This window comes from Bombus pascuorum, chromosome 3 (assembly GCF_905332965.1).
Source record: "Bombus pascuorum chromosome 3, iyBomPasc1.1, whole genome shotgun sequence".
Classification (NCBI taxonomy): Eukaryota; Metazoa; Arthropoda; class Insecta; order Hymenoptera; family Apidae; genus Bombus; species Bombus pascuorum.
Window position 1 is genome coordinate 4782241 of NC_083490.1, and position 17362 is coordinate 4799602.

The 17362-nt window shown below is 36.8% G+C and overlaps 1 protein-coding gene across 7 annotated transcripts in view; it reads left to right on the forward strand.

Annotated features, from left to right (window-relative positions):
- LOC132905557 (NAD(+) hydrolase sarm1) overlaps nt 1-17362 on the forward strand; it is a 140300-nt gene that overhangs the window by 104166 nt on the left and 18772 nt on the right. For 5 of the 7 annotated variants that reach the window (XM_060956989.1, XM_060956987.1, XM_060956988.1 and 2 more), the window contains exons 2-4: nt 10774-10908; nt 14519-14739; nt 15566-15830. In XM_060956989.1, coding sequence (XP_060812972.1) covers nt 10774-10908; nt 14519-14739; nt 15566-15830 — 621 coding nt within the window. Of the gene's footprint in view, nt 1-8661; nt 9311-10773; nt 10909-14518; nt 14740-15565; nt 15831-17362 lie in introns of those variants that run through there. The other 2 variants (XM_060956984.1, XM_060956985.1) reach the window with 2 other exon arrangements.

Here is a 17362-nt window from a genome sequence, read left to right on the forward strand (position 1 = left end):
GTTCCATGAATAACAACAATTCACCGAATTACAAATCAATGTACGCGTATTAAAATACGGTTGAAAGGTACGTACAAAATTACACGTTTCGTCACCACGCCATCGAACGTAACCTATTCGAGTGTTATTCCAACATCGTTTCAGCTGTCCTCTCGAGGGACGCGCGAAAGAACCAGACTTCCTCTTCGAGTACCTTGGATGCCTCTTCTCCGTGCGCATTCCACGCCAGTATTCCGACACGGTGACGCAAATCGTGTTCAAGCGGTCGCAAACGGGTTAACAGACCGCTTCTCGGTAGCGATTCGTCTCGTGCCGTTTCTTTGGCTACCGTGTCGCCGCTTCTTGGAATCGTTGCCTCGACTCACGTGCCCCTCTCTTCGAATCCGTGATTGTCCGAATAAAACGAGACTCGACGAAACTCTTACGCAACGGAGAACGTTGTTGATTGAACGACGATTAAGTGAGGTAAACGGGCAATTTAATTGGCGTGCATGGTTAAAGGTAATTGAAGAGTTAACCAGGGAAAGAAACGACGATAGGATGAGCCGTGCAAGGTAACTTCGATAGTTTCAACGTGGGTGGTTACTTCTTTTTTTTTTTTTTTTTTTTTTTTTAGAAGCTTTGAAATGTCTGGCTATGGCATTAATCTTTCGTTTTAATAAATGTGTTTACGTTAAATTATTAGGCACTTTTTAACGCAGAAGAGAAGTCTGGTATCGCGGAATTTGCGGTTTGTAGACAAGTTATTTACTACTGGAATATTTACCGTGGTAAGAGTGCTAAGAGAGTAGGCAACTTGTTCCTCCTTCCGCTGTAATCAGCATCTGTTAACTAAACAACTACTGATTGTTCGGTACACGATTGTGCGATCGTGATTCATCTTGTCTCTGCTGTATGTAATCGATACTTATCATTCGCTTTATCAGATTCGTGTTTAATGAATCATCCCAGTTCCTGTTTCCTCCAACTTCGTTCTGTCTTAATTAAATTTACAGCTGATAGTACCTACATTATCCATCTGTCAAAGAAGAATTATTTTTTATAATCAAGAAAATTCAATATACGTAAGAAATTAAAAAGATCCCTCAATGTGTTATAACTTTATTAATTATTCTCTATATTTAAGTTCCACTCGGCAATAATCTTAGCAGATCCGGTCAAATGATCGATTTCAAAATTTAATTTAAATTTTATTATTATTTCTTTTGTTCGTCTGACTTCATGTAAATTCCATTAACTAATCCATTTTTCAATTTTTGTTAACATAAGAATTTACATAAAGATAGACGAACAAAAGAGATGACGACGAACGTACAATTTTTAATTAAATTTTGAAGGGTCTGGCAAGGTTAGCGTTAAAAATGAAGAGCATTTTTCCAAAGGTAAATTAGGGGAATTTACGACGGAACATCGATCAATTAAGATTCAGGTAAGGCCTTGCGACCTTGGAGCGACGATTTGTGCGACTAATTAATTTGGTCAGCCTTCGAATCATGCTGAAGCAGTTGCCAAATCGAGAAGCATCGGTCCGCAACGCGCGCTCCTCCTAATGACATGTAATCATCGTGTTCCTTGTGTCTGTGTTCTCTTATATAAGGCTACAGAATGCGCTGGCCGAATGCCATAAGCTCGATATAAGTGCATCGCCACCGATAATCGTCGAACGCACCATTTTTTTGCGCAATTGCCGATGTCTTAATCGTTTCGATTGACTTTTTGCCCATTCAACTTCTATCGTGCACTATGTGTGTAGCTTATGGTCTGACGATGAAACGAAGCGTGGACTATTCCGATCATTTCTTTTTTTTTTTCCTATTAAAGTGGTCAGCTAGAACGAGAAGTTGGTTATTATAATTACCAAAGACAACGATGCTGAATGCTGTGTGTGTGATCTTTAGCGTGTTGGAATGCAAACGCTAATTATATTTCTCGATATTAATTTATGTGAAGTGGGCAGAAGGAATTCTAGAGAAGCGGTTGTTGAAATTCTTTTGCAGATTAAATTCATTAGATTTTCTTGCAGTAAAATATAGATAAGAATTCGTATTCTAATAATTCATCCATTCTTCGTGACGTAAATTTTATGGAAACTTTTATGAAAAAAAACGATATAAATTTCGCAAATTTGAAAATTTCGGTTCTTTGGATTTTTGAATTTCTGAATCTCTCGGGGATTTTCTTTTAAATATCTTTTAGTTTCATCTTGATATAAATCGAGATAAATTCTTTTTACGATACATCATTCTTGGTTAAAATAAACAGTACAAACTATATGCTTCGAAGTTAAAAAAATAAGGTCAAACAGCCTACAAACCAAATCCGTCCAACTTTCCTTCTACTTAAAATAATTAATGGCCCCTAAAAGATCCTCAGCATCGATTAATTTCTCATTTAGAACCGGCAATTTGTCATTTTCAACTCTTCAAATGTTACACGGTGCTCTTTCTCGCTCTGATCCGTTCTAGATTCATTGTTCCAGCTCGAGAAGGACTGTTTCAAAGTTCTGACTGGCGTGAAAGTTTCGCAAACCGGTCCCATAAAGGATCCTTTGGGCTTCCCAAATCGGAAGTATCTCTTGTCTCTTGGTCGAATCGTAAATTGAATATGCTCCACTGAAATTAATTTAATTCAATTCGCGTTTTAATTATTCTTACGTCAATCCAATACGAAAGTTGTGCAATTTAAACGAATTTGTTGAAAATAAATACAATACAAACATAATATTTCTCGTGGAATAAAAGATCAATGAAATCAAGTAATCTTCAGAAGATCTTGTTGGAGATACTTTAAAATCTAAATGATATTTTTAGGTAATAATTTTTAGAAGATTGAATCAGTTGTACTGAAATCGTTTGATTGTTTACTAATAAACGTTCATTGAACGCTTTGATTACATCACAGCCAGATATTTATAAGTGCAGTTTCGACAATATCAAAGCTGATAAGAATTATCGATCATCGAAAATTAGGATTAACAAGGATTACCCACTTTTTCTCGGTACAAACTTGATTCGTGGTATTATTAGCCGTTTCTTGGATTATAGTAGTCTTTCGCTATATTCAAAATTAAATATAAGAATATTTTAACTGGATATAGTCTCAATGACTAAACAAGTTTTCCCATTATAGATTTCATATTTAATATACATAATTATGTTTTTCTATTCCTTGACATTAACTTAAACGCGTTTCAGGTTCGGGGCCCCATTTTCTAGAGCTGCTTGACCTTTTTTAAAATTCATAGTTTTATAATCTGATATTAATTAAATCAGAGAAATCATGATCTCCAATGAATTCGAACTTTATTTCGATGAGGAACGGAACATTAGTTTCTACACGAGACATTAATCGCAATTTCTTTTATTACAATTTCGGTGAATTTTGTTGAACCATATTTCCCAATAAAATCACCGATTAATTAATTAATAATTCACGATTATTTTATCAATGTTTAGAAATTCTCTGTTTTTTATATTTTTTTCAATTCCCCTTCCAATTTTCCTACCTACACCTAAATTTATTTCATTTTAACCTTCTCTTAAAATTCGAAAGCTCTTTTGCCAATTGATTACCCTAATCTGATAAACAAAATCTCCAATCGATTTCCCATTTAAAAAATTTGTCACCATTTATATCTTCGTCCAAATCTGCAATTTTATATTTCTTCCGATTCTTCCTTCAATTTTAGTTGATTTAGTACTTGTTTTAGAATTCGTGGCCTGTTATCACGGAATCGGTAAGGTGGCTTTTCTTGGCGCGAAATTCCTTCGGTTCTTATCTCTGGTGTCTCAATGCCACGACGAGTCGTCGAGGAATTCCTGCTCTCGGCTAGGCGAGAGAGCTCCTTTATGCGCGTAGAACCGGAGGAACGTGTTTCCTTCGGAACTCACAGAGGACTTCTTTGTTTGAGCGGGCAACAGAGTGTCGCGTCACGCTGTACACACCTTCCATAGCTCGATCGCGAACGAAATCGTTGGAATTAGAAGAAATTTGCGTCATACATATGATTAGATAAACAAGTACAAAGTTTAGGAAACTTGTGCAGATGCAAGATTCAATTTTTAGATTCCATTTAAATGTGTCGATTTACTCGAATGGAAGATGTCGAAGACACACGTTGACTCATCAAAGTATTCGAATACTTGTAGAAACATTTTATGAATATATTATGAGTGTTATGCGAAACATTTTGAAATTTCACTAGTACTGTAACGAAACTCTATTTATCACGATCATATTGATAAAGTTTCAAACAAATCTGAAAATGTACATAGAAGGTACAAGTTATCTCGGGCAAGTTATATTTTGCAGAAAACAGAAAAGAAAGAACAGAAAAGAAAATAGAAAAAGAAAACAGAAAATTGTCCATTATATCGTGTTGTATATTAATTCTTTTATATACCAAATATATGCATGCAATAAATATCTTACCGACATTTTGATCATCTATGAATCTCTATACGTAATTGAACAAAAGATAAGCAATGAAAGAAGGAAGATAAAGTAAGCTACAAAGTTGAAAAACATACGTGTCTTGGCAGAAGAACGGAACAAAGAACTGCATGAAAGTTTTCAAAGTCTAAACGTGTTTATAGAAATTTTATTCTTTCCATCTGAGATACAAATTTTATACACGTAAATTGCAACATCTCGTTTTCTCTTATAATAACAAAAATACAATGCGGCCAACATTTCTCAGATAATTAACAAAATAATTAAATCCTATGTAGATCTTAAACACGGGACATTGTGCGAGTTATAAAAGGAGCATAAACAATGAATAAAATCAAGATGAAGAGAATCGCGCAGTGGGACGAGGCTCGAATTGGAGCCTTTGTATCGTTGGAAATCCGGCTTTAACGCGCGGCGCAGCGGCGTCTTCGTCAAGGATTATGAACACGAGCTTACAACCCGTTCGTATACAGACGATTCTCCCGATACAACGACAGTGTCACGAGGCGACGTCTCCGAATCGCCTCTTTGTGTCTGGCGAGAGTCAATACGCCTACAGCTGTCTGCCAATGCTCTCGGTGATAGAACCTTTTGCTTGCTCGAAGCCACACGGAAGCGCCAAGAAACTGTCTCCGTTATACTCAGCTGGAAACCTTGAGACTCTATTCCACACGCGAAATAGACAAGTTATCGTTAAATGACAATATTTTTAATTGTCTCGATTGAACTTTATCAATGCGTTTGATTAAATGCCTTTGGGCATCAAGGTTTTTCTTATAGATATATCAATTGATGAAGATGCACGTAAAATTGTACAAAAGAGCGTTCTTTGTAACCAGACAAACTATTAAGTTGTTATTTATTAGAAAAATATGTGTAGATAACGTTCACAAAATTTTTGTACAAATTCTATAATCATTCTACAGCTTTTTCGCCAACGCAGGTGTGATAAAGTCATATGTATAGTTGTCGAAACTTACACAAAAATATTTCATAATATACTTCTTCTTCAGAAACATGTTTACCGATTTTCAAATTTCGCGAGACAAATTTCTATTTAAATTCCATCTCTTCAAGTCTGTTCTTACAAAATACGAATCTGCGTAAACATCCTCAGTCTGTTAATGAATAGAATTAATTCTCTACACTCGTCGATGATACATGGAATTCTTAAATGATCTAAACAATTATCTACGTGATACGAAAACACTCCTAATGAAGAGAATGCAAACAAAGTGAAACGCACGTCACTCGAAAACCATCCAAGAAAATCACATCACCTGTTCCAACAATAATAATAACCAGCCAAGTCGAAGTTATCGATCGAAACAACCTACATAATATTTTCACTATCGATTTCATTCTTATCTCGGGACACACGTACCTATGTAATCACGACACGTTCAAACAATCATCAACATCGTGCAACAATACTTGTTGGAATCGTGCCAAGAAAATCTAATCGCTAAAGGAAATCAATGGATCAATGGATCAATGGATCGTGGTAATTGTAACAGAGCGTTTATTGCGCCATTTATGACTCCATAAATCAAATGGCGCCATTGGTTGACATTTATCGTTTCTTTTCTTAACGAACTAGCTGGAAAGAAATTATTTGGTCGCTGACCTATCAAGGCGGCCAGTCGCACGCCGCACCTAACTTCTTATCTATTTCTTTTCGAAAATATTTCTCCTTATCTTTTTTTCTTTCGTTCCGCTTGTTTCTTTTTCCTCTTTGACATTTTATCGTTGTTTCGACTTCGATCCGTTGATTGAATTTTCAGTTGTTACGGTCGACACGTATGTCGAGGACACCCGGTATGCTCTCACCAAAATTCCACGACATTCGACGTCCTGGTTGTTGGAGTTTTCTTACATTCACCTCGTTAGACCGCATTCCAGTCTTTGTGTCCCTCTTTTCCATCGCCCAGCTGCTTACTTTTTCTCCTCTGCTTCTTTCTTCATCGTCGCTCGTTCCTTATACAGTGCATCGAAGATGACTTACGGGATTGGGCTCTGGTTGTTGAGCTTAAGAGGTAATGACGGTAATATCGCTGGTGAAGAGGTTCGTTGTGCAGCGTTTGATATGGTTGGTTCGCGTCTTCTTTCAGAACTTTCTCTGCTCGTCTTTTGGGCTCAATATTGTAATTGTGTTACGGTCGAAAGTATCAAATAAAAAAGATTTTTGCTATACCATAATTGTGGATATTAGAGTTGATTCATATCATTTGAAGCAGTGTGTGACATTTTTAATTACTACACGTGAGTAGAAACTATTTGCGAAAATTTTATTACATGGCCATTTGTTGTATTCGATACTGCTAAATTTTGGTTCGAAACTGACTTTCCTTGCATGACCGCAAAGTGATTAAAAATTGTCTGTCAGATGAAGTACCCGTGATCTTCGTTCTTCCTCCTATATCCAATTTCGACAATATGGAACTTCGAAACGAGGAAGGTTTAATCACTTCCACTGCAATCTTCGGGTCTCTTTTCCTGGAGTGTCCAAATCTTGAAAGAGTTCCGTATGCCATAACCCTCGCTCCGAATACCGACTGGCATACATTCTCAGCTCCCTTCGGTAGTTCGTTCAGTATCACGATAGACGAATATCCTGACCTGGATTCTCAGACGTGCTTAACTGTGAGCCCAGAACAGTAGATAAGAGGAAACCAACATTCCCTCTAAACGTAAATCAGTCGAGGTCTGTCACGAGTCGCCTCTAGACACGTTAGTTTTATAGACAGACTGAAAATAGATAGTGATGGATATACGAGTGTTGTTTCAAAAAGAAATTTTATTAACTTGCTAGGTAGTCTAAAGCTTTTCCGGAGTATGATGTAATGTTCTCAATTTTTTTTTTTTTTTTCTCTTTGTGACACAGTTTTATCAGATTATGGCATATATAATCAAATGGAGCAGAATACAAGGAACATTAAATATTTTTGCATATTATGTGCACTCTGTACGTTCCTCCACATTTAAATATCCCGCAAATGCATAAACCTTCACAGTCTAGTAATCGATCAGTGATGCATTTTTCTTTATTTTCTACGATTGTCTGCCGTTTTACTTCTATATTTTTCATTTCACTGTTATAAAGCCCTCGACTGATCTTCTAATACTTTACAATTGTTATTTACGAGGCAGCCTGTACATGTGACAATTTCAACGTCATCGTTCTCACACATTGAGAAGCCTATTACGTTCAGCATAAACAAGTAACTTCATGAATTGAATTTTATTCTTCAATTTGAGTTCCAATTGACATAGAGATTCGTAGAAGTCAAACCATAAAATCGATCGATTTTTCGATCCCATTAATTGCTCCGCTACCCCTTGTTGAAACGGGGGCGGTTGTAAAACTGGGACAACGATAACTCGATTCTCCGAATAACGCGGCACTTTTTGTCTTCTGTCGTTCTAGCATGACGAAAAACTTTCGTCGGTCTCCTTTACATTGTGTACAGTGTACAGCCTTTTATCTCTAGTGAAGAAAAAAAAGCATAACTAATAAGATAACGTCTTTACGATCCTCTTCGTTCTTTCGTCCATTCATAAAATGGTGCCATCTGTTTTATCTAAGAAATAAAGGAATTTTAAAAATTGACGTTTATTATTGATAGAATTCTTATTAATGACCTTGTAATATCTATGTTGGAAAAAAATATTTAAGACTGCGAAGGTTTTATAGAAACTATCACAATGACCAAAATCTCTCGTTAAATTTCAGTACTATCGAAAAGCTTAACGCCAGAATTGCCAAATAATTAGTAATCGAAATGAATCTTTTAGAAAGAGATCATTTAAATTTCTTAAAATACGCCGTAAATTTATTAAATTTCTATGAGACTACAAATTTATCATTTTGTCTATACCAGTAGTTCCGGTATAACATTCAGACATGCGTGTTTACGTTACGAGGGGGTCTTCTTTCTACGCTTTGAATAACAATTACCAGAGATTTAATGCGTTTATTTCATTAATTCACACGCTATATAATAGTCAAACACGTCTTCGTTAATTTAGTTCATTGCTTTTTCCTAGAATCCCGACGTACGACCTGGTTTTCGTTCTTAATTCGAGGCTTTTCTCACGTGCGCGTTCGCTATGCGGAATTCGCAAGTTCGCGGGGTCGCCGTGGCGGGGAGGGCGGCGCTACGATCGCGGCTCTCGCGGCATCAGCGCGACACAGTCGCTCAGTTCGAGTCCGACCGTCACGCGATACTTATCAACCCGGCTGCCGGTTACGTGTGTGTCCTCAGTGTCAGCCGGTACACATTCTACTCATTCATAGATATACGAAATATAGACCGCGTGTACCTCAGAGCTTTAGAAATATTAGAGATACTTAACGTGGTTTCTCTTTCTCTTTCTAACAATTGTTCGTTCCAGCCATAGAAAAGGAACGGAAGACCTCGCTGTTTATCTCTTCTTTTTCGAAACGAGGTTCACGCTCTTCATAAGGCACTCCCGATCTATATTTATGTCTGTTTATACGTTCTCCAGCATAATCAGCCATCGAAATCGCGATCGATCATCGTTCGATATTCCCCGTTAAGAAAGTGACGGATCTGATCAAACAGTCATTGTTGCGTAATTCGTAGTCAGGATGAAAAAGCAATCACACGCGTAGCAAAAAACCACGAGTAACGATGACACGTGAAATTGAACGAATATCGTTCCGTGTGACACCAGTGCCCGTGCAGATCGGGGAATCGCATCGGGGGAATGCTGCGAGTGCATGTCGATCGAGGTTCTCAAAACGATAAGGAAGCAATGGCGGGGAGAAGAAGAGATAGTAAAGAGGAGTAGGTTGCAAGAGGAAGTGTGCGTGCCCTCGCTGAACTGTCAAATGGTTAGTGTTTCGGCCACTCGCGCGCCACTGTGCCCGTTTAAATACCGTATCGTTCTCCTCTTAACCTTTTTATATCACTGATTGAATGATCATTCGTTGATTATACCAAATAATTGTGGCCAATTTTCACATGTGACAACTATTTGTACACAATTTATGTAATCAAGCAATGCTTCTTATATGGATGTTTTGTATTTTCTCTACTATCTTTATCAATTTTTACCTGTGATAAGTATTACCGTACAGTCCTCGTAGTTAAATCTATATAACAATATGATAGCGTTCCTTTTATAAACCTTGAGAGCTTCAGATTTTTTGTATACATTAATTACTCTGATGCTATTCCATGATATGATTTATATGTCACTAATGTATAGAATTAGTATGAAATCAGTGCGTTACTAACAATAATTATTGAATTAGCGATAAACTGATGTCTCGCCTTACTATCACATGTCAATATAGAGTACGCGTGTACTCTCCGTGTACTCGCGTACTAAACGCGAGTACGCTCTGTTTACATTTTGCCATAGGAGTTTTTTAAACGAGTACTCGGCGTGCGTATATTCTGGTGTGTTGATACACAAGCGCGAGCGGTATGCGAACGTGTTTCCTTCGGTTCCGTTGACCACAAGGTTCCATTTACGTAACAGACGTGTTGCGAGACTCGCATATCTCGCATGTCTTTTTCCTAGAAACGTCCAAGTGTGCTCGTAAGCCGTACGTGGAATCGAAAGCTTTACGAAGCTTCTTCGTGTCACTTCGATTATTTTTCTTTTTCTTTTTTCCTCCTATTCCTCTTGTATTCCTCTCTTATTCCTCTAATACCAAGTCTAACCTCACTCGAACATCACTATGAAACAACGGCAGTGTATTTCTCTAGTTGCATTTCTCGGTCGCGTCATCGAGGTCGAATCTAAGAAAGAACGTATTTTCTTCTTGTTTACTGGACTTCGGTAATCTTCTCAGAGTGGAAACGACAAACATTCGTTTCCATAATACTTTTCACGCGCATATTCCAATATGCTTTCGAAACACGAACCAATTAATGAAGCGAGAAAGGTCGACCACTTTTCAACGAATTTTCAAGATCCGGGATCAGCTGGTGGATCGGTCGTGTGCAATTAACGAGCACGTGGGTGGTAGCTGTTCGCCTGATTTCCAGTCGCAGCGACTTTTCACAGTTCGATCATTTGTACTTGGTGTGCCGTACGGTGAACGGTAGTACTTGTGTACGACAACAAATTACGATATACAGACTTATGCAAACCTTCTGTCATTAAATTCACTCATACGATAATAGACTTTTGACACAATTTTTGAGTCAGTTTAAATTAGTGCGACGATTATGTTATACGATATTTAATTGTTTTAAATTCGAGAATAAAATGAAACAAATACATCGAAAATAATACGAACCAGCAATGAAAGTCGATGATTAACCATGTTGTTTATTATTGCAGATGTCGGAGTTCCCGGTGGAGGGAGGGGAAAACGGTGACATGCACACTGTCATGGAGAATTTTCAAAAAAAGAACAACATGGTGAGCGGAAGGAGCCACGTTACCCATCATCCACAGGTCACTTCATCGTCACAGGTAAATTTTTAATTACATATTTAATTAGTTAATTGTAAGATAAAACACCAAACAAAGTTACATACATAATAAAAAAAAAGATACAAATATTAGGGAATGTATATCAAAAACGATTATCGATAGACTGGATTTTTGTGCAAAATATTTGTATTTCAATTAAACTAGACAATTCTAAAGAAATAGACAATCAAACAGACAATTCTAAATATATAACTATCTGTATAACTAAATTGCACATATTTATGCAAATTTATATTTTTCTGAATCTCGTAACAAGTACTATACTTTGAATACTTCATACATTTTTGCATATTTAACGAACTCTGTGGTTTTTTACAAAAGTATAAATGCATAAACATCCGCAATCTATATGTATGTTCTATGTTTTATACGATCTACGTTTCTCTATATGGCGTACATTTTTCTATATTTAATCTCGCGTAAATGCTTAAACATTAGCGTAAACACCAATCTAATTACCAGATAAGTGAAACGAATTTTTAAATAGAAAGAAATCAAAATACAAAAAACGAAGAAAATGCTGGTTAGTTATTTACCATAAGCTTCCAACGTACCAGGCTATCGATCGATTGCACTCAAAGTTTCTAAATGTAACCACTGTTTTGACTGCACGAATTAAATCTAATCGTTCACATGCTTCTCTGCCAAGAGCTGGCAAAATTCAGATCCAAGAGTGAGTTTTAATCGCTGCAACCCCGTCTTCCGTAACGCGTGTCTCTCAAGAATGACTTAATAAGCTGCCATCGAACTTTCTATTTGGAGATTATGACGAAGAATGACCTTTAATTCGACTAGAGCGTCACGACGCGACGCCTCCACCCACGCTGAATTTCCCGAATTTCTCGAAAACTAGGAATTACTGTGTCGGGAACGCCCCCCCCCTCCGATTCCGCGACCAGCTTGAACGAATTTCCAAAATTAAATCGACGTCACCTTTCACCAAGTATCACGCGCCACGTGGCCAGAACAACTCACAGACCATCTTAGAAAGTGAAAATTCTCAACGAAAGCGGAGCCAAAATATCGAGCGATCATCTTTGATAAAGCATGATCGATATTTTGGAAACCTATTGCGAGTAAAAATATGTTTAATTTCTACGAAGCGTGAGGTGTTTGTTATAAGCAGATTTCGAAATAGATTTCATAGTAACGATGTAACAGCGTGAAAGATAAAAATTCCTCGATACATTCGTTGCTATTAAAATATGACTAACTGTGTGTTTGTTTTTCGTTTGTTGAAAATGGAACTTTAAGTACACGTCGGTCTTTGTACGCGCCTACTTTCAAATCCTGTTATTTTCTGTTTATTTCGGTCATGGGATATCGTGATTTCTTGAAACAGAATTACCTACACGTTCTCGTTGGAACTATTTATATCTTGGCTTTTTATGGGCACTAAAATTATATATATGTAATTGTACTAAGATAGAATCGTCTATAGTTGTTATCTGTGTTAGTTGCAATAAGCAAAATCCTCTTGGCACCAATCGGTACACGTGGAAAACGTTGAACCCTCGCATAATTTTGGTCACGTATTTCTTTTCAATCACGTGACTCTGATCCTCGGTAGAAGCTTAAAAAGAAAAAAAATTAACTAAAAGATCGCGAAGAAAATTTAGAATAAGATGAAAATTCGATTGAATGTAAGGGAGAGCCTAGGATATTTATTTTATTAAGAAGTTATAATATAAAGATCTAGAAACGCGATTCGTTGGTCGAAATCGACCGATTGTGCAATGATACAGAGTTCACGTGTTTCAGTACCGCCCACTGATACCCTTATCATCGAAACGTTCTCTTTTAATTACGCTTCGATTCCATCCTTAATGGATTTTCATGTCAGTAAGCTCTCGATACTCATCAGCGTATTTTGTTTCGAGGCAGCGTTCTTGAAAGTGCAGTGATTTATCGGGAATTTAAATAACTTCTTTTATTTGATAGCCTATCTGCATCGATGAGTCAGTTACACGAAAGTAATGATCGTCGCTTAATCATAATTAGACCATTTTTGATGCAGCCTGTTGAGTAGGTAATTATTTGAGAATTTCTTACATTCTTTGTATCAATGAGTGGTAATTACTAATTGGATCTATATAGTGATTAGATGTGTGAATAAAAAAAAAAAATTGAAGTTCAGATTATGACTGAGAACTAATGGCTTATTTACCGAGAATTCATTAAGAGACGAACCAGATTTCAAGCATTTAAATGTTCACAATTCTCAATACGAAAATTCACCTATGTATTTAAATCTAAATTAGAACGATGCAATTTCGATACAGAAATTCACACCCAAGCGATCAAATGATACAAAGATTCATCGATTTAAAATTCGATTCTAAACAATTTTATTCTGAACTCTATATTTTCATAACATTTGCATCGTTATCACATATCAAGTATCGCTATGCTTCTTAAAACTCGAGTCTTTAAAAACTTTGATCACGATCATCAGCATCGTACGTACAGTTCCCAGACACTGGAATCAAAAACCGATCTTTCTTATCTCTCTTTAGTCAGAATTCTTCGTCTGTAAAGAAATATTCACATAATCACCGATCTTATGCATCCTTCTCACTTTACGTAATTCTTGCCCACGTGAATTTTTTTTTAACCCAACTGAAACTAAACATACGATTTGCAGGCCTGCGATCCTCAAGGATATCATTCTCAAGGATTCATAATCTCTTCATAACCGCTTCATAATCTCTCCTTTCTCGGGACGTTGAATTTACTCGTCTTCTAACGAACATTCCTAGGAATGTTCTGAGAATCTGTTGAATATTAGAGTTTCGTAGAGTATTTAGAAAATAAATTTACATCGTTTGTTTGGAATAACCATCGAATCGATCGTTGCCACGGCAAATGAATTATTCGGAGTTTGATTTCACTGGAAATAATCCGCTGCGTTCGAATGTCTGATATACAGGGTGAGCCAGAAGTAGAATACCGATATATGCAACTGATTACGGAGTATCAGTCTCACATAAAGTTTCTCTAATTTAAAAGCAATTTAAAAGACCGCCTCTGTTGTTTGACATGACATTTCACTTCGATAGTTTATACCTTCGATTACTCGGTAGACTTTTCTACCATCCGATAACGAGAACAGTTCGATGATCGAATCTTTCGTCGCGCCGTGTGATCTTTTATATCATCGAGTGCTTAAAATTTTTCTCCGCGTAAGATTTCTATTTAAAGTTTCCTCTTTGTAAAATTTCAAATACGCAAACTGAACAGAAGTTCTGATCTGCCTTCCCTAAGACACTGTCATCTAATTTCCCCGAAACAAATCGGATCAGCGAAATTACGTAATTTATCGAGAAACCTAAGTTTTCGCAATACACGCACAATAACCGTGAAAATGTCATGGATTGGGTCCAAACAGCTTAACAAGAAGGAAAAATCTGTGAAAAGTGACTGGGACGATTCGCGTGAAAAACAGAGACCAAAGGTGTGCTTTGAGAGAGCGCTTACAAAAAAGAGAGAGAGAATGAGAGTGAGAGAGGAAGAGCCTGAGACGAATAGGCGAGAGTGAGTCATCTCACGTGGATTTTAAATAGAACGTAAACGGCTTTTGACTCGGCAGATGCTGACGACGAACCAGAGCCAGAGCAGCAGCAGCAGTTCGAGCAGGGTGGCCAAATCCTCGCAGAGGATTCTTACCTCGTCTTCATCGAGTGAGATGAAAGCAAGCTCCATGAAGAGCGACCTAAGAGAACTTCAACGTGGCATATCCGAAATGAAGAACAATATTTCCACAAACTTTTCACAACGATTGCGAAACAGCATGGAGAACCTCGTGGATAGGTAAGTCCTTTAAATTATTATTACTCTTTATATTCGTTTCAGGTTCGTTTATATATTTAGTAAATTGTTTCATTGACTTATGATGATCGATCATCTTGTGGATACATACGTGTGGATCATTATGTTATTATTTTGATAATTTGTTATTCGTGTTTAATATTGGTATGACAGTTATAAAAGTATACTTTGTAATAGTAGAAGCAGTGAGAGTTGTGAATTTCGAATTTTCGCTTAGAGCAAGCTCCGCGATACATTTCTTGACATTTGAAATGTTGAGGACAGATAAAATCGTTGATATAATCAATGTTAAGATTTTATATAAAACTCGAGATTAAAAAACGATTTATTGTAGTTGATTGGGAATTAAGATAAAAGTACATTGAAGAAAATTTGCAAAAAATCAATCTTATCAAATCAACGTGAATGAAATAATAGCAATTTTTTGTGCCATAGAGTGTCTAGCAGAAATCTTAAATTGACAGCTTACCAAGAATGCCACTGAACTGTCAAATATCTTCAAATAAATTGTACAAAATTTAACGAATCCTCCGTACAGGATTAGATTTCTATTAAATTCTCGTGCAAAATTGGAACGTGCAATGATCGAAACCTGAATTGAAGAGTCTCTGCGACTAGACTCGATTTCTCTCTCGTAATCAGCAAAGTCACGTCCACCGCGTTATTTATAACCGGCAAATTCCCGTTTTAGCCGCGTGCTAAGCGATTATTTTCAAAGCTTCTCTCGCGTTCCTCGCATCGCGCAAACACGAAACGCGCGAAAATCTGCTCGTAATCCTTATAAAATCCAGTTTTGTATTTTTCACAGAGATGGAAACGGGACGGAGGAGGGTGACCTGACGGAGCCATTGGTGACGTTTCCGGATCCAGACACTCCACCACCCGCCACGGGAACAGTTACGTTAACAGGAGGTTCACCCTCGCAATTGAGCTCTCTGAACTCACTGAATAATCTTCACAATATGAGTCCACCGATCAGCATGTCGAACATTTCGAATATGACGAACCTACCTGCTGGACAGGAGACGATGAAATTCGAACAGAAAAAGATGACAAGTGCTTCCAAGACGAAGGTAAGATGTTTGGTACTCTCGTTTGACAAATTAGATTGAGGATAGCGAACAGCTCTCTTGTATAGCAATAATTATAATAATTTATCACACGATAATATTAGTAACAGTCACAAATTACAAGTTTGATCCTGTCTCCTTCAATTGTGCAATTATATGTCAAGTAGAATTGATTAATTTGTAACATTCACGTGTACAGCGACACCTGTTTTATCGTATTGCCAAGCTTATTATGAAAGAGGATTTATTAATATTGCTGATAATTTGCAATTTGTGGCTTGTGAAATTTCATTAATAATATTGGTTCAATTGTGCGAGGACGTGATTTGGATATCAAATGGGAAAATAGACATAGCGATTCAGATGTTTGGTACTTTTATTTTGTAGATTAAATTGGTGAGAGATAAAGAAGCAGTATTTTGATGACTAAAAATAGGGAAGTAATTTGGGTAAAAATTTGGCTTTCTTTGAGATTTTTAACGAAGTGGAGTGCTATGCTGCGTGTGTTGATTTGTGTTTGGAAACACAGAGCAGTTTGGAAGTTATAGTATGGCAGTAGAAAAATTGAAAGTACTCGGTTTATAGTTTACCGTCAGTAACGTAAGACACAAAATTACAATTCACGTATCACGTAAGAACAAAGCCAAATCCTACAACGAATAATTTATACTGTGTCTTCGTACTTGTTATAAAAAATAATCTTATCTAAACATTCGATTTATCTTTCATTTTTTTAAACACTAATCGATACAGAGCTTAAAAACTTAAAAAGGAAACAAGGAGAAAGACCTAAACGATGTATAGTCTTACAATAAATTATATTTTATCGATTCAAGAATTTTTTCAATGTTATGAAATATAGTGCAATACGATGCAATACATATAATATAATGTAATACATTCTAAATCTCGCCAAGTCTCGTGATCATTTTATTATAAGCTTAAAAGTCTTAGAAACTCTAATTGTGACAATTTATCGATGAAAGCTCAGTTTTGGAATCGAACCATTTTCTGTTCGAAATTGCGCGTGAAATAATCGATGTCTCGTGGAGATTGCGATGCTGCGCAATGTTTGGCCGAAGGTGCGGTTTCCTCTAGGTAGTCTAGGTCAAGGACTTCGAGTCTATCTCTAGGTAACTCCTCTAGCCAAGCTATCAGTGACGTATCTATTCGCTGTTTACATCTCGACATATGGTATTATCATCCAAGATCCGTTTATTTGTCCTGACATTTCATTTTTCATAATATATTTTATACGTAGAATGATAGTCGTGTATTTCTATTTCGTGTCGCTTATTTTTAATCGACGAATGTCACGCCTTATTCCCTCAGGTGCTGAACTCTTTCCGTTTGAATTATATTTTTAACTTCGCTTCCGTCATGGCAAGGTCGGTGTTTCCACCCTCTTTCGCAAACTTAATAAGGATAATATAGTCGGAAAATTAACGATCCTCCTTTAATCTCTTCCATCTTATTAAATTTTCTAAATTATTTACGCCCCGAGTAAAATTTCACGCGTGAATATTTTTCAAGTA